The 17,380-nt window shown below is 51.9% G+C and overlaps 1 protein-coding gene across 3 annotated transcripts in view; it reads right to left on the minus strand.

Annotated features, from left to right (window-relative positions):
- RRBP1 (ribosome binding protein 1) overlaps window positions 1-17,380 on the minus strand; it is a gene marked incomplete at its 3' end in the record, with an annotated part of 41,940 nt that overhangs the window by 11,726 nt on the left and 12,834 nt on the right. For all 3 annotated transcript variants that reach the window (XM_084246935.1, XM_084246934.1, XM_084246933.1), the window contains 8 exons: window positions 12,807-12,955; window positions 11,617-11,739; window positions 7,343-7,495; window positions 6,532-6,650; window positions 4,418-4,571; window positions 2,705-2,843; window positions 498-667; window positions 351-385 (listed from right to left, as the gene is read on the minus strand). In XM_084246935.1, the coding sequence (XP_084103061.1) occupies window positions 351-385; window positions 498-667; window positions 2,705-2,843; window positions 4,418-4,571; window positions 6,532-6,650; window positions 7,343-7,495; window positions 11,617-11,739; window positions 12,807-12,955 (1,042 nt within the window). The remainder of the gene's footprint in view (window positions 1-350; window positions 386-497; window positions 668-2,704; window positions 2,844-4,417; window positions 4,572-6,531; window positions 6,651-7,342; window positions 7,496-11,616; window positions 11,740-12,806; window positions 12,956-17,380) is intronic.

Here is a 17,380-nt window from a genome sequence, read left to right on the forward strand (position 1 = left end):
ATGGCCTTGGTCCCTAAAACCCCACACCTATAGACATGAAGTGCACCCCTGACAGCTAGGTCCTTCCCACAGAGAGATGGAGGTGGGTGGCAGGAGGCAGAAGGTATGTGTCTCCCACCCCCTTGAAACCCACCACTCTCCACACAGATGAATTTTGCTCCTCAGGAGGAGGCAAAGAAGTATTTGCAAGGCTGCCTTCTTTCCTGGGCTGGCCTGTCTCATGTCCTCAAAGTCACTGGGGAATGGGGGAAGGCAGGGATCTCTGAAAGGGACTCCTCCCCTTGCTGAAGCCCCAACTTCAGGGTCCTGTGCTACCTGTTCTGAGGCCCCAGTGCCCTAGCTCCACTTACCGGGCCTGCTGCTTGTCAGTCTCTGCTTGGCTGGCCTGGAAGGAGACAGAAAACTTGGTTACCATGAGCCAGCTCTCAGGCATAGCTCGTCAGGGCGGGTCCCACTCGCAGGATAGCATTCTCTCTCCCCTCCAGCCGCCTGCTGACCTGGGAATCCCGGGCCTGGCCTGCCTCCAAGAGGGTCTCAATAGACCGGATTCTTTCTGTGAGCTGTGAGTTCTCAGCCCTGGCCTCCTTGAGCTGCCCATGTAGACCACTCAGCTCCTGGCACTTGTTCTTCACCTCAGCCTCGGAGGACTGCAGTTTGCTGTGCAGCTCTGTGGCAGAAGGGGGTGGCAAGAGCAGGTCAGGGGCAGGAGACTCTGGGATAGACACCCCTACCACTGTCCCTCTGCACACAGGCCTTTGAAGGCTCACTCCCCTGCCTCCACTGTGTGCCAGGGGCTATCAGAAAGTCACACCCTATTTTTTGTTCTCCAGGACTAACTAGGGTGGAATGGCAAGCCTGCAGATCAGGGGGAAATGACGGAAACCTAAAATGGATCAGTTGGAGTGTCTATGAATTTCTTCTCTAAAGATTGGCTCACATTAGCAAGAGCAGGGGAGATGTAACCAGAAAGTCTTTAGAAAGTGACTGTGTCGACCCCACTGGGCTACAGCTTCCCCACCTCTCAGTGTTGGCAGGGCCTGTCCCTGGACACCTCTCCCCCTGGGGCGTCCTCCTCTCCGGTGACCTGAGGTAAGTCCCATGGCTCTAAATGTCATCAGAGTCTCTGACTCTGAAAAGCCCGCAGCCTGGTCTCATCCCCAAACCCAGGCTCAGCCACCTGCCACTTCCAAATAAACCTCTGCTTAGGTACGAAGCCCAGCACCCCAACCTCCCAGTCCCCTAGTCCTGCTGCCCTGCCTCTCGCCTCCATCTGTCATCTACTGTCTGCTGAATCCTCCCCTTCACCAGCACCCTGTGGACACCTGGACCCCAGCTTTTAGCCTGGCAACCAGAAAAGTCTCATCCCTAGTCCCCTGGACTTCCCTTCTGGTCCATTTTCTATGCAGGGCCAGAGAGTCAGGTATGCAAATGGGATCATGCCATTCACCTGCCCCCAAAAACCTGCAAGCATTCGCAAGTCACTTCACACAGTGCCCAACATCCTCTCCCCTGGCCACTTGCCTGCCTTCATGCTCCAGTCACACTCACTGGCCTGTATCTGTTTCTAATACAGGCCAATTCAGGGCTCTGTGTCAGGTGGTTCTTTTCTTGTTCTTTGTGAGGCCTGCCCATTCCCATCATCCAGACTTTAGCGCAAACATACCCTCTGCCTCAGGACCACCCAATCTAAAGTCACACCTGGTCCATTAGAGCGGGCCACCCTGGGCCATTGTCTGTTTGGGTGAAGAAAGCTGGGACAGAGCCAGGCGGGTTTGTTCACATGTGGTCTAGAGCTGCCGCTTCAGTATGGCAGCAGAGCTGAGCAGTTGTGACAGATACTGTCTGGCGCATAAAGCCAAAAATATTTACTACTTGGCCCTTCACAGAAAGAGCTTGCTGAGCCTGCTCTGGGTCACACTGGCTATCTGAAGTCTGTGGAGCACAGAGCTGTGTGACCCTGCCAGTGCCTGTCTACCTACCTGACTGTGCCTGTCTCTGCTAGAATGTGGCCCTGCTGCCCTGGGTGCCCAGATAGCGCTCAGCTTGTGGACACTCAGGAGTGCTGTTGAGCAAGTACATCCAGTGGTCACAGGCATGGTCTGTGGGCCATCGGTGTCCCCAACTTCACCACCCTCTCTTCACAATAAAGGTGACCTGTGAGCACTGGGACCACAGGCGTACCTGCCAAACCCGGTGACTTGGGCTTACCCAGCAGGGAGAGAATAAGGGTCCAGAAGGAGTCAGCTGAGAAAGCCAGCAACAGCTGCAGAAGGCCTCAGCTCACCTGTAGCTGTGGTTTCAGAAGGGAACCCCTCACCTCTACTCCCCAGCCGAGTCCTAATAGGCCCTGCCCCCCCATCCCCAAGACTCACTCCTCCCACCTACCCATACAGGCTCCAACCTCATACCCATCCCTCATCCCCCCTAGCTAGTAGCCCTTGCTTGTAGGGCCCACCCTCGCACCCTTCCCTCCAAGGCTCCACTCCCAAGCCCAGCCCACTTGCAGGCTGCAGGCCTGACCCTCATAGACCTCTGGTCCCTCCCCTGAAAGGATCCAATCCCTGCCTTACAGAATTTGAGGGGCAGAGTCAGAGATCCTATGATGCTCTCACTCACCAAGGTTAGTGAGTGGCAGTGGGGCAAGGGGTGTGTGCGCCCTAACCCTGCATAGACTCTGCTAGCTGCCTGGAGTCAGGTGTCTCACCGGCCATCTGCTGCTGCTGCTCCTGGGCCTTCTCGGCATCTGCCCGGAGGCTGGCGTGGCTGGTCTGTGAGCGGCAAAGCTCCCGGCTGACCTCGTCCAGGCGCTTCTGCAGGGCTTCCTCGCTCTCCTTGTGAGACACCTGCAGGCAGGCAGAAGGGAGAGGGTGGTGAGGGTGCCAGGATGCTGAGGTTCAAAAGGACAGAGAGCTCTTTATATTCTTTCAAAAAACTTTTATATTTTTATAAAACCTCCTGGGTTTCTAAAGTCATTCATCCATTGCAAAAAGACAGGAGGCCATGGCCTTGGAAAGCTGGATCACCATGAAGGTGCTTGAGGTGAAGGAATAACAATCACAAAAAGGAAAAAGCCGCATTTCCATGTCAGTGTGACAACAAAAGATGCTTCTTACAACCTCCACCTTAGTCTAACTTGGAGACTTCCTAAGAGCCCTGGTAAAGTTCATGTTCACTGAGCTCTCTTTCTATGCAAGGCAGGGTTCCAGGCATATTGTGTCAATGTGGCTTATTCCCAGCCACCCCACAGGACTGGTCTTACTGTCCAGGTTGCACTTGGGGAAACCGAAGCTCTGGAATCCAATAGCAGACACTTGTTAACACCAGGAGGTGTGACAAGGCAGTTGCATAACTTGCCTTCCTCACCACCCTGGCCAGCTACTCCCAGAATCTTTGGTCTTAGAGGGGAATAAATAGGTTCTCTGACCCTGGATTGAGGATGAGGCACCTGGTGTCTGAGAGAACAGGAGATGTTTGAGGTCTGGGGCTTAGTGGTAAGAGCCAGGCTCAGGCCTTGGTCTTGAGCTAGTCCTTAAAATAGCACATGTGATGGTGACAACCTGGGTACTAGAGGGGAGGATCAGAACTATGCAGTCTTTAAAATATAAGCATAGCCAGGGCAACCTGGTGGTTCTGATCTCACTGGTCTCGGTAGGTGGCTTACATGAACAATGAATGGTAAACAGCAGCTTATCCATCTCAACTCCACCCAAATAATCTAAACTGTTTTAATCTTCCCTGTTTTCTTTCAGGCCCTTGTATATACTCAAAACATCTAGATGGTCCCAACAGCTGAACAGGAAAAGGGCTCAAAGTCCTAAGCCCTTCAGATCTTCAGGTTTCTACTTTTCCAGAAAAGTACTTAGGGACAGTCTTCTTCCTTCTGAAGCCACATCTAGAGGTATCCTCCTGAGCCACATCTAGAGGCTGAGAAGGAAGAACCCCACACCTGGCCTGGAGGCTGGAGGCTGCCTCCACTTGGTTGGCTACAGCTCGAGTTGTGCTACAATGGGTGGTAGCAAGTGTGGGAGGACAGACCCAGCTCTGGAGTTAGACCTAGGGGCTCAAATCTTCCTGTGAATGTGGGATATTCAATTGCTCTGTGCCCCAAATTCCCTTCTGGGTACATTACAGATGCTAACATACATACCTCATAGGGTTACAATGAGAACTAGCTGAGTACTTATAAATCACTTAGAACAATGCTCAGCACATGGAAAATGCCCATGCGATGCCACCTGGCTATCACTGCTATTAACAAGACCAAGGCTGAGGGTGTCAGCCCCAGTCCTGTGTGCACCACGGTCATGGCTGGGAAGGGATGACCCAGGGTGGCTAGGTGAGCCCCAGCCTGTCCCTGCTACGCAGATAGGCTTGAAGGCAGGGTGAGTGGGCCTTGAGGTGGCGATCACCCACTCACCTGCAGCTGTAGGACCTGCTTCTCAAAGGCAGATGCCTTGGCCTCCAGAGTCTTCCGCTGCTGTTCCTCCTGCCGGGCAGACTCTGACTTCTCCACCAGCTCCTTGCTGACCTTGCTGAGCTCCTGCCGGAGCTTGGCCAGCTCCGCATTCTGCCTGCAAGACAGTTACCAGCACCCCATTGGCAGACAGAAGAGGGTGCTGATCAGTTCTCTCAGGCACCCAGCTAGCCCAGGAGATGGGACCAGCAGTGTAAGCCTTCCCTCTAGGTGCCTGCTCTTTCAATAGTTACCCAAATCTCATCATCATTACCAAAGCCCTCTTGCTTTAGTGGTCATGTGGAATTTGATGAGTGTTTTGTCGAAAACACTGTTTTACTGGCAAGGGACATGGGCCAGAGAGCAAAGAGCAAAATGTGTAGGAGAGACAGAGAAGCCCCAGACAGAGAAGGCCCTCTCAGAAATGGCTGGAAATTCAGAGAGAGAAAAAGCAAGATACTCATCTTCTCATTGTTGATCTGTGTCCACACAAGCTCTGGGATGTGGGCTGATTTGCTTTGACCCTTCTGCAAGGCCAGAGACTGCCTTTCTGAGTCCATGGCTAGCTAACTAGACCCAGAACAGGGGGTTGCCTGAAGAATAAGGCTGAGGCACTTTACAAAGTGCCCCTCCACATTGCACTTCAGAAGCTTGGCCTCAGAAGCAGGGAGTTAGGGAAGACTGGTTGGCAGGGAGAGGATGGTCAAAACCTGCTTTATCCAACATGTGGAGCTTAATCAGGATGCATAAAACATACTTCAAGGCAGGACTGACTGTCCAGCCAAGGGGCAGTACCAGACAAGACCAAGGGGACAGATGACCTGGGGGAGTATCAGGCCAGATGGAGACGGGAGACCTGGCCAAGACCAGCTCTGCTCCGCTGACTGGGGGTGGGCGGGTTCTCACCTCTTTGGACTTGGGTTCCTGATCTATTCCTCATCTATACCAGGGAGGTCAAAAGCCCTCTGTGGGTCATCAGCTCACACACCTTATGAGGCCAAGATTCAGGACCGAAGAGTATAATAAAGAAGCTAGACTACAGCACCCTGGGTTGGAGAACTGAGGTCAGGGGCGGGTGTGGGCCCTTGGGGCTGATTTGGAGTTTTGGGAGTGACCTGGGAGCATCCACCTCATAAGAGCAGAGCTTCCACAGAGACTGACTGCTACCTCCAGGTGAGAAGTCTCCAGTCTTTCATGCCTTCCCGTGGTGGAGGCCAAGGCGGATTTTATGAGGGAGGGAGCCAGAGTGTTCCATACCTGTGTTTGCCTTCTGCTTGTGGCTGCTGAAAAAAATGCAACCACAAGCCTCTAACTTACCAACCGGTGAGAGAGAGATGAAGATGTGCATATACACTCTAGAGACCTCCAGACAGAAGGCACAGGCCTGGGAATAGCGGCCTTTGGATCTCACTATGTGCCAGCAAAAGCCGACTTTCAGGCACAGATTTTCTTCAAAGGTCCAGCTCCTGGGTTGACATTCTCCCCACCTGACTTCCAGCTAAAGAACTTGGGGTAGTGGTGCTCTCTGCCCTTAGTCAGTTTTCTTCTTGGTAATAACACAGAACCCCAGAACAACGTCCTCTAGAATGCACCTTCAGGATGCTCCAGGCCAACAGAAGCCAAAGAAATGTAAGTCAGAAGAAAATGCAATGGGGCTGCCTGCTGAGACTGATGCTCAAACCAGGGAATCAGGTCAGCCCATTCACGGTGGACTTTCTAGCACTTCAGCCACTGAGAGGCAACACAGACAGGCAGAACTCAGAAGTAAAATCTCCCTGCCAACACAGAAGACATCACTCCCTCTACTCTCCCTTTGGCCTTGACCATGTGAGAAGACCTGTGACGGCAGCTCAGCCGCCCAGATGGCAGATGAGGAAAGTGCCCTAATGGGGAGGGTGAGGAAGCTCAGTCATCTCTGTATGTACACGTGGGCCTGTGAAGGCTGACACACCTGCCCCAGATCCAGCAGGAAAATAGACTGCGCCCACTGCAGCCTCTCAAGAAGCTCAGGGACCCTCCCCAGCTCCAGACACCCAAGGACGCGCCATCACAGGGTCCTACCAGAGCGTAAAACTTACTTGCTTTCCACCTGGCTTGTGGCCTGGTTCAAGGCATCCCTCAGGATGGTGTTCTCCTGCTGTAGACGAGCCAGCTGTGTGTTAGGGCCATTCTCCAGCTGCTCCTGAAGAGTCCGGATCTGCAAAGTCATTGACAGGCATTAGAGTTGCTTAGCTGTACAAAGAGCCAATTTCCTGTGAGTGAGGACACAATCTGCAGACAAAACTCTCAAGGCCTCCGCCTTCTCCACATGTTGGGGAGGACCCCTGAAAATTGCACAGCTCCAGTAGGGGGGCTTAGAACCCAAGGTGACCTGCCACCCTATACCTCTTCTCTCTCTCCTGACTCAGGTTTTTACTGCCGCTGGAAGGCTGCGCGTCCAGCCCAGAGTCCCAGATATACTCCGTACACCCCGCCTGCAGGTCCCTGGGAGGACTGTTCTGAGACAAAGCATATGCCACAGGCCGAAGGCTCCATCCCAAGGAAGCTTTGCTTCCTGTGCCCGAGCTCCTGCAGCACAGCCCACCACACAGACTGCAGGTTCTAGATCAAGCAGAGGGCTCTGACTAGTGCAGGCCTGGAAATCCACACTGAGTGTCTCCAGGGTCACAGGGACATCTAGGCAAGGCCACAGGGCTGGTCAGTTGGAACAAGGCTGTTTTTAAAAAAAGTATTTTACATTAAGCACATACAACAGGCTGCCTGATGCCAACTGACCAGATACCCTACAGAACAGACCAAATCCTGCAGCCCCCCACCTACCTGTGGGCATCCTCAACTACCCTCTGGGGACTACTCCAACCCTCCCATGCACCCAAAGTCGCTTCTCACCTTGCCCTGCAGCTGCTGCACCTCCTTCACATGCTCCCGGTAGCTGGCCTGCATGCGCGCTTGCACAGCGGTGATCTCCTGTTCCCGGGCCACGAGCTGCTTTTTGACCTTGGCCTCCCCAGCTGCTGCTTTGGCCTTTTCCGCTGCCAGTTCCTGGCAAAAAGGCAGAGTGAAGAGAGGCTGGTTAGGCAGGTAAGGATGGGGACTTATCAGATGGGAACAAGATCAGGACAACCCAGGGCATCACTGGGGGCTGAGAGGAGCTAAAAGCAGAGTCAGAGAGCCCTCTCACTGGCCAAGATTGTATGGTTACCCAAGCCAGCCACAGCAGAGCGCGAGCAGGACAGTGAGGGGCCCCTGGAAAACACTGTAGTCTAACAGGTGGAGGGCTCCATGTGGGGTCTTAGACACAGTGGAGTGGCAGACAGGTATGTGCTGCATGAACACAGCACGCTCTCCAGGCACATGGTTTAAGCTTGCTGGTGTTACAATACCCAGCGTGGCTCCATCACTGACATCCAGGAATGCTCCTCTACATGACTGCCTGTGTCAGACCAACAAGAGAGCGAACCTCGATGGCTGGGTAGGGACACAGACTGCTGCTCAACTCACTGTAGCTCAGGGGTCAGCCCCACTTCCGGAGGGTCTGGCTCTTGGGGGCAGTCACTCTGTCTTCCCTGTCCAGGCCAGAGAAGGTCTGCCCTGGTTAGTAGTGGATGCCCATGATGAACCTGTGATGCAGGCCTAGAGACCTGGAGCCTCAGGCAGGGACAGAGTGCAGGGGGGGCAGGACTGGCAGAGGGACAGGTGCTCACTGGGATCTGCTATCCCAGAGGAATGGCAATGGATGGAGGCCATGGGGAAGCACAGGTGACAGTGTGAGGACAGGGAGGTCACCTGGCTGCTAGGGTGAGTGTTCCATGCCCAGAGGGCCTCCAGCCAGAATGGAAGCTGCCTGATGTTGGCCCAGCTCGCTGGGGTAACCACAGTGCCAGTGTCCCACAGGATACAAGGCCTTGTCTGTTCCTGTCTTGGGCATTGGAACAGATAAGTGGGAAGTCCTCACCTTTCCCCAGCCAGGGCTATCAGGGTGGCCCATCTGAAAGGGTAAGAGCGTCCATTCAAATCAGAGGCCAGAAGAAGGGCTTGGGGTGATCGGGGTGACCACTTGGTACCAGAGCTGCTCTATGTGTCTGGGTACCGGGGACCCACTGGCTCTACTTTTTATTATTTATTTATTTAAAAAAAAAAAAAAAGATTTATTTATTTATTTATATAAGCACTGGGTACAGTCAGAAGTGCGGGAGGGTGAGAGAATTCACCAGAGCCAGAGCAGGGAGCAGAACAGGCAGAAGGACCGAAGTACACTGCTGAGGGGAGCAGCGGGCGGCAGGAGAGGTCTGCGCGCCATGCGGGACCCTCCTCCGGTGGCCGGGGAGCAGCCGGGGATCGAACCGGTGCTGCAGAGGCTACGGGCAGCTTCGCAACCCAGCGCTCAACCGCTGCGCCACCGGGGAGGCCCTGGTCCTACTTTTTAAAGGCAATCATCTTCCCGGCTCTGCCTGGGTGAGGCCACAGGAGCATGAAGGGCACACTGGGGAAGGCATCATTGAGCAGCTACAGAAATGGGAGGGGTGGTTGACAGTATAGTCTACATGGAGATAAGCATGTGTCTCATTCAATTTTCTCAGTAAGACAAAGGCCATGATCCCCATTTTGAAGTTCAGTGCATTGAACCTTAGGTAAAATATGCCATCCAAAGCTGGGTAACTGTTATATGCAGCAGGAGGGGGCTTAATGTAGGCTGTGTGAGCCCACAAGGGTCCCAGAACCAGGAGATGAGAGGTAATCCTCCATTGGGCCCCGGGGCCTCTTAAAAAGCAGGAAAGGTCAGCTTATCCAGTATTCAGGAATATGATAAGTCTTGGACTCCTTGAGCACAAGGAGTCAGAGCTTGATTTCCCAGAATAATCTCCTCAGGACATAGCCCCTTGGAGATAGGGCCCTGGAGCCTGGGAAGACAACTGGAAAGATCGTTTTCCCACAAGGGCTGCACCTTTCTGGCTACGCCCCCAGGTTCTGTCTGAATTTCCTCATGCACGAAGACTCTCAAGAGGCCAGATGGAGCTCTCAGGGTGCCCCAGCCCAGCAACTCCTGCAACTGGTGCCTGGAATGGTCTTTTCACCCAACCCAGTCTGAGGCTGAGATCCAGCAGCTGATCGACATGTTCCCTGTGTCTGTACCTCTGTCAAAGACCCCAAGAAAATCCATCAAAACCCTCTTTGGCTACTATAAAACTATAAGGACAAAAAAAACCCCAAACATGTGGAGGGAACTAGAGCACGAAATGCAGATTCTCTCAATGTCACCTGCTCATGTGGGGATTAAATTAGAGGAACTTTCACAAACTCAATAATTTAGTTTCTCACATAACCTTCCTCAACAGTGCCGGCTAGGAGACAAGACTCGAAATAAAGTCAACGTGCCAGCTCTACTCAAACTCTCGAGAGACACCTGCAGGGACCCAGCGGCAGGGATTCCAGGAGCACAGGGAGGAATGAAGGCAGCTGCACAAGTCATCAAAAACTTCCTCTTAGTCAGTTTTGGGGCTCAGTGGCCACTGCTCACAGATAACCAGCTAGGCAGGGAGAAAATGTGGCCAGGGTGCAGGTGACAGATACAGATGTATACTGCAATGACAACCCCTTGCTGGGCAGGAAAATGGGAGCTCCAGAACATTTCCCAGGGGAGGAAGATCAAACTGAGTCTTCCAGGATAAGGAGAATACTTCCAGCCAGTCAAGCAGCGAAGGGCAGCTGAGGCTAACAAATAGCAGGCAGGCCAGAGGATAAAGGGCATGGCTTGTCAGTGGGTGAAGTGGAGTAGAGGGGTTCAGACTTAGGTCTGAAGACCAAAAGCCTCTGGAGCTAACACACTGGTAACTGGACTCAGTGAGCCCAAGAGGATCTCCTTGGGCTTCACGGGGGAGGATATGGTAAGCCAGACAGGCCCTGGGTAACTCACAACCTCCAGCAATGAGAGGTTGGAATGGCTCCTGGACCTGGGATGGTATCCTGGGTCCGCTGCCTATGGTTTTAGAGAGCACTTCATGTGGCCACCGCTGAGGAAGAGCAGTAAGTGCCCAGCATAAGGGGCAGCATCTAAGGGCCTCCTCTGACAGGATGCACTCCCTCTCCTGCACCTGCCTCCCTGGCCACACTGGTTGCAGGACCTGAAGTGGGGAAGAGACAGGCCCTGTCACTGTCTGAGTTTGTACCTATTCACTCACCACACCCCCGGCCCATCCTAAATTCAAGGGGGCAGGCACAGGGAGCTAGCCAGGCAGCCACCTGACCCCCCACCATGACTATGCTGACTCCCATTTCCACTCCCTTGGGCTTCATTTGGGGGTCGACAGATGTACGCGGGGACTTCTCTGCTCAGGAAGCAGTTACATAAGAATGACTCCCTGAAACAACAGATTCCCGAGCAATGCTATGCTGTCAGCGAGCTCGGGGGAGGGGAGCTGAACTGTGGTGCTGGTCCATTCCCACGTTGTAAGCACCCACGGCCCCTGTCACACTACTGCCAAGACAGAAAGAGACAGCACATGCGCAGCCAGGAGCAGGGGAGTGGCTCTAGCCACTACCACATCTAATGCTCAACCCAGAATGCAGCTTGTGAAGGCCAAGTATGGCCCATCCTGAGAGAGGACAAAGGCCCGTTGGACAAAAGGCTACTAAGCTCTTGGGAAGGCACGGGGACCTGCTTTTCTCTTCTCTTGCGCTGAGCATGAACCTAGAGTAACAACCATCCAAAGGTTCATCCATTCTCTGAGGACAAATGTCCAGTGCTAGCCCATCAGATAATAGCAGGAGCAAGGAGTACTTCCCGCAGGAAGGTGCCACTGGCATCAGAGAAGTGAGAAAAGCAGTCCCTCCATCTCTAATCCCCTACCCAGGGGTTTCTGCTTCAATTCTCAGGAATTGAGAATCAATGAGTTCATCCTCCTTTTTAGGTATGTACCCTAAAAAGACAGTCCATCATGAAGGGACCACTCAGTGATATTCTGGTCCATCCTCCTCATAATGAAGGACCCTAACCCCCCACTTAACATCCAAGCAGAGCCTCAGAGTCTTCATTCAGGCAGCCAGAGCGAGCAGTGGCAGCGAGCAAGCTGAACCCCATGCCGGATGGCACTGGCTACAATCCCCCTGCCCAAGGTACATGTCGGGGAGCATGGTCTCAGGACAGGACGATGTCTCAGTTATACCTTATTGAGCTCCCTCAATTTGCTCTTGGCGACAGCGGCGTCTTCCTGCTCTGTGGCCAGTAGTTTCTCCTTCTCTTCCAGCTGGCGTTTCAGAATCGCCACAGGGTCTCCCTTCTGAGTGGCCTAAAAATGCCCAACAGAGCTGCATTAACAGAGGGGGTACACAATTGGTCTGCTGCCTTCATCAGAGTGATCAGACCCTGACCAGTGACAGTAGCAACCAAGTTCTTGGCCACCGACTCTGCCGGGCAGACTCCATGCCTGGTGTGTATAGTGGCCAAAAGCGTTAGCTCTCTAGAAGTGTGGAGTTTCATACTAAGCTGGTCAATGGTAGCAAGGGCCTCTCCCTGCCCTCCTGAGAGGTACTTGGCCATTGTTTCTGGATCAGGTCCATTTCCTCAGTCTATTTATGCAGGTTGCAGGCCACTCAGGAAAAGTATTTCCTGGGAAAAGTGGCCTGAGGTGAGCCTGGATCTCTCTTCTCGAAGGAGTGGTCATCCTGACCCTCTTCAATCACCTACACCCATAAAAATCCCTCAGGTTTCACAAAGCAGGGAGTTCACATTACCCTCAGTGAGGGCAGGAGGGAAGTAGGCTCTCCTGGCTTTAGGGGCCATCAGCCTAGTTCTCAGAATCCCCAAATATTCTAATCATTAAGGTACCACAAAATTCTCCAGCAAAATGACTGACTATTCCAAAACAAACGTGGGTGCCAGCCTCTGAATTGGTGCAAAAAGCAGGCGGAAAATCAGAGTAAGGCACTGCAGATACATTATAGGGTTCCCTGCATGTTCCTTCCTGTACTCTTAGCCCTGGCCACAGACCAGCAGGGCCCCAGCTCCTGTGATCTACTCCCAGGTCCCTGCAACACAGAACCCTGTCCTGGTCTTTGATGGCCTTTGTGTTTCAGGAGCAGGTGAGCTGCGGCAGAAGCAACACATTGGCACGAGACTAATGCAGTCTGAGTCTGGGCAGGTGAGTGGAGAGAAGGCAGCATGGAGGTTGTTTTCTGAAACACGTGCAGCTTGGCAGGCCAAGAGTGGCAGTCAGTGGGGGGTTCCCAGCAGAGGCCAGGACTCCAGCCCAGGCAACCACTGCAACTCACCAGCCAAAGAAGGAAAGGCAGGAGGGCAAAACTGCCTTGGCCAGACACAGTGGCCACTGAGTGTGGCGGGGATAGGGCAGCCCACCTTGTGCCAGGTGTCCTGAATGACGCCAGCCTTGTCCGAGAGGATCTCAATGAGCCGCAGGGCCTCACCCTCGTTGAACACCATGCTTCCCACCGTGGAGACCAGGGTCTGGTAGGGGAGGCAGAGAGAGCTGTCGGAGTCCAGGAGTCCTGCGCAGGGAAGAAGTAGGAACACCACTCAAAACACCAGCAACCAAGCCTGTAACACCCCGAAGCAGCAGATGCAGTCAGAGCCAAGGGCTCTATCTAGCTACCTGGGATCCTTGGCAAGCTGCCCAGGCTACCTCGAGCTCTGTCAGAGCACTTACTGTGACATGGATGACACCTTGGCCCCACACCTGCCCCCTAAATGATCCAAGACAGCTGAGGGGTAAGGTCCTGAAGTAAATAAAGGCTTAGTTTTCTGGGTTGGGGGAGATGTCTCTCCTTTTGTGTTATCAAAATAATCATCAACATGAGCAGAATTAAGCAGTGCATACTTTTTCCATTGGTCATTTTTAATTTCCCTCTTTTTCCAGCAATATATGTGGTTCAGTTCTTGCCCTGACAGCTTGGCTTGGATCTCCACCTGCCTGTGACCTGTCCCTGTGGCCGCAAGAGTGCTGACTGACAAGTGAGTTCAGTGTTCTCCCCTCCCCGACCCGCATAGGAGAAGGATGGAAAGCAAATGGGCTCCTGTTTCCAAGGCGGCTCTTCTATGGTCTCTGATTGCAGGAGGCTGCTTCCCATGGGCATCCAGGTTCAAACACCCTGTTTCCTGTTCTCCCAGGATGGGGTTAGGACAGGGTTTAGGGGCAGGAAGGCTGGGCTGGGTTCTTGCACCTGCCAGTACAGCGACTTCCTGGGACATTAGAGCCATCTGCCAACAATCAAGTGTCACTTGTGAAAACCTCCTGACACCCTCCCATGCCCCACCCCCCTAAGTTTCACTCTCATCCCACCGTCTCCAAAGGCAAAATAAGTAAGCTGAGATACCCTGACTGGCCAGAGCCTTGCCTCAAGTTTCTCAGGGGACAGGGCCAAAAATGAGCTGAATCAAAGGCAATAGGCTGGTCTGCACCAGCATCTCGGACTAAGCCCCCTTACTTAGGACAATGAATGGGGAAGTTCCCATAGCAACCCTAAATTCTCTGACTTGTCACAATATTTCCACTCACTAGTCACAATGTTTTCAGCACAAGAGAAGCATTCACACAATACCTTAATAAGGGGAGTGCTGGCGTGGGCGACTGACTGAGAGAAGCACCTTCACAGGAGAACCTCCTACCTCAGTGAAGCAAATCAGAAACCACCACACTGACATGAAAGGTCTAGTGGCTCAAGGGTACTGGGTGGGAGACAGGCAGGGAGCGCATGCCCCTTCAGTCTGCTTTCTTTTTATTGAAATATGTGTCTATATATAAAATAATTTTGATGGTAAACTTAAGCACAATAGAGAAAAGTCTGAGCACAGCTGAGATAAAAGACAAAAATCACGATCCGGAGAAAACCATGTCATTAACAATCTGGTTTAGGGGTTTCCTGTTCGTCCCCCTCAAACTAGACAGACATTTATTGCCAATGTTTTGTAGGAAGGAGGTCCACACGCTAGAGCTGGACTGGGCAGGACAGCCTCTCAGAAGCTGATCTCTACACAGACATCTTTCCTTCCTGACACAGAAAAGGCCCTTCCTGTGCTGTCCAACACACTGGCCGTCAGCCACGTGCTGTCCTGGGCACTTGAAATGGGGCTGGTATGAACTGAGGTGTGCACAAGTAGAAGAACACACCAGGTTTTGAAGACTCAGTATGACAAAAAAAAAAAAAAAAAAAAAAAAGACTGTAAAGTATCTGTAAATCTTTATACTGATTGCATGTTGGAATAATAGCATTTTCAATAAATTGGGTTAAATAAAATATAACATTAATTCCATTTGTTTCTTGTTTGCATTTTGAACGTGCACTTTTTAAATTTAAGTTGCACACACGGCTCACACTATTTTTCCATTGAATAGGATGGTCCTCCTCACGTGAACACCTGGCAGCCCCAACGCTGCAGAGGTCTTAGAGTGACACTCTGGTCTCTCCTGAAGACTATCCTTGTGGGCCCTGTGGCCCCAGGAGGGGAAGCAGTAGGAGAAGGCAGCCTGGCTTTGTCACGGAATTCATCAACCCAGCCAGATGCTCCCTGGGGAGTCCTGACAAATGTATGTCCCTCCTGGAGGGCCAAAGAAGTCACACCCCATGATGCTCTAGCCACAAAATGCTTCTGAGAGTATTCTGTGAGAGTATAATTCTATAATTATAATTATAATTCTATAATTCTAATCAACCCTTATAATCACTACCGAATATAACTGCATTAAATTTTATTAAATATTTTGGTGCACAAAGTAATAACAAGTGAAATAATCTAAAGCTATGTACAACAAATCTTAACTCTGACCATGTCCCACACCGTGCCCCTCCCCACCAAACTCCATGGAGTCTCCATGCTCAAACACCATCTTTTAAATTACTTTTAAAGAGCCATAACTTCATAGTTTTCCATTAAATTGTCAGATAAGAACTGTGCTGTCTCTATTTTCCCCAAATCACAGGAAGTAAAACTGAAAGAAAAAAGAAAAGCACTTGGAACTAGGAACTAGAATTTCTAGATCTCTGCATGATGGACATTTACTTCTGGGTTTCAAGATCCTCTTGCCAGACCAGCAGTGCTAAACTCATCTTGCCTGGGAGCCTTACCATCAACAGTCACGTGTCAATGGGCGCTCACTGCATGCCAGTGCAACACACATGTGCAAATACTCGAAGACTAGAAAGTATCCTGGGTATTGTGAAATCTTAAGGCACGAAAATAAATTTGTTAAAGACTCAACATCAAACCTACCAGTCTGTACTTTATACTTTGTATTTCATCAAGACCACAGGCAGTAAACTCCAAAGATCAGGGCTTGCTCCCATAGTCAGTGCTTTGCCCACAGTGGTGAGGCAAAGACCAGGGAGGCCCAGGAAGAAACAAGAGAGCAGGAGAGCAAGAAGGGGGGCAGCAGAACAGGCCAGTACTCCCTGATATGGAATAATCCAGACTCCCGTCTGGTAGAGGGTCTAGCAAACATCCCCAGAGCCAGGCATTGCACAGAAGCATCTCCTAAACATGGTGGCCTGAGGCAAGTTCCTTTACCTCCAGGATCCCCATGGATCTGGGTTAGAACCCTCGGAGCTACCTGCCTGTGAAGGAAAACTGGAAAATTTTATGTGTGATGTGCCACCTCCTGACCTTTAGGGCCGATAGCTATCATGAAAAATAAATAAACGATTGTGGGGCTGAAGGAACACCCTGTTTGTGTCAGGTCTGGCTGTAGGTTAATTCCACACTTAGGTAACAGGCACTATGGTCAGAACGAACAAGGTCCCTGGAGCCAGGTGGCCTGGACTTGCACCCCAGCTCAGCTCCTTTCCACCACATGTTGTTGGCCAAGCAGTTTCACTTGCCTTTGTTTCATCTGTGAAATGGGAATAATAATCATCCTCCCTCATAGCCTCGCTGCGAAGATTAAACTGCAAAGCACTTGGAACTCGCCTGGCACTGGGTAAAGGCCCGAATCACAGAAGAACTCCAGACCTCAAACCCTCCCTGAAGAGAACACCTAAAGAGACACCCAAGGTGGCCTTTCTCCTGCTCCCACAGGAATGAAAAGTCAGGCAGGGTGGCACCCGAGACATACCTCTCTGTGGACAGCACTGCATATCCGGCAGACTCTCTGCCCCGCACCACTGTCCTCACCCATCAGGCTAAAAGAGCAGCGTTTCTGGTTAAGAGATGAGCCCTCTACTCTCTGGCTCTCAGCCAAAAAGCATGCAACGCTGGAACAATGTTCGTAAAGCCTCAAATTACAGAACTACTATGTATGCTCCATTTTGTAACTGTTTGGGAAGCTTAATCACCGAAAATGAAACTTGTCCTGCCAAAACAAACCTAGGAGTCACTTTCACTGTCAACTGTGGAGTCCTTCAGGAACAACATTCTCTCTGCCTAACTACCAGGTCTCAACCACAGGGGACTCATGAGGCTCTGTACACAGTGCTGTTTTGGCATTAGCCCCTCCAGTGCCTGGTTACTAGAACACTCCTCATTGCTCACGCCTGGCTGACTCAACCAACAGGGAGGGCCTCACAACAGCTTCAAGAACTGCTTCCCAAGTCTCTCAGTGGTGGTGGGGTCTAATCAATCACATATGCCCACAGGTAAGTGCAAAAACCAACAACACCACTGTTGCAGATGCCCATAGCTCTACTCAGGGCTGACAGGTCTAAGTGACATGCACCTACTATATACCCTGCAGTCTGCAAACTGCTGGGCCTGGAAAAGTAAGTTAGAAATGGAAGTGCCAGAGAAAAGTAGAAGAACCAGACACAAGGCAGCCACGCAGCAGAGTCATACACAGAGGGAACCTGAGATATGTCTGGTGCCGTGGAAGCAACTCCAGCCACAACTCCAGGGAAAAGCTTTTGAAGAAGAAACCTGGACCAAACACCACTGGGTAAGGAGAAGGCAAGGGCTGGGAAAAGTGAGGGACTCAGGAAGGGGAGCGG

This window comes from Talpa europaea (genome assembly GCF_964194135.1).
Source record: "Talpa europaea genome assembly, chromosome: 11".
NCBI lineage: Eukaryota > Metazoa > Chordata > Mammalia > Eulipotyphla > Talpidae > Talpa > Talpa europaea.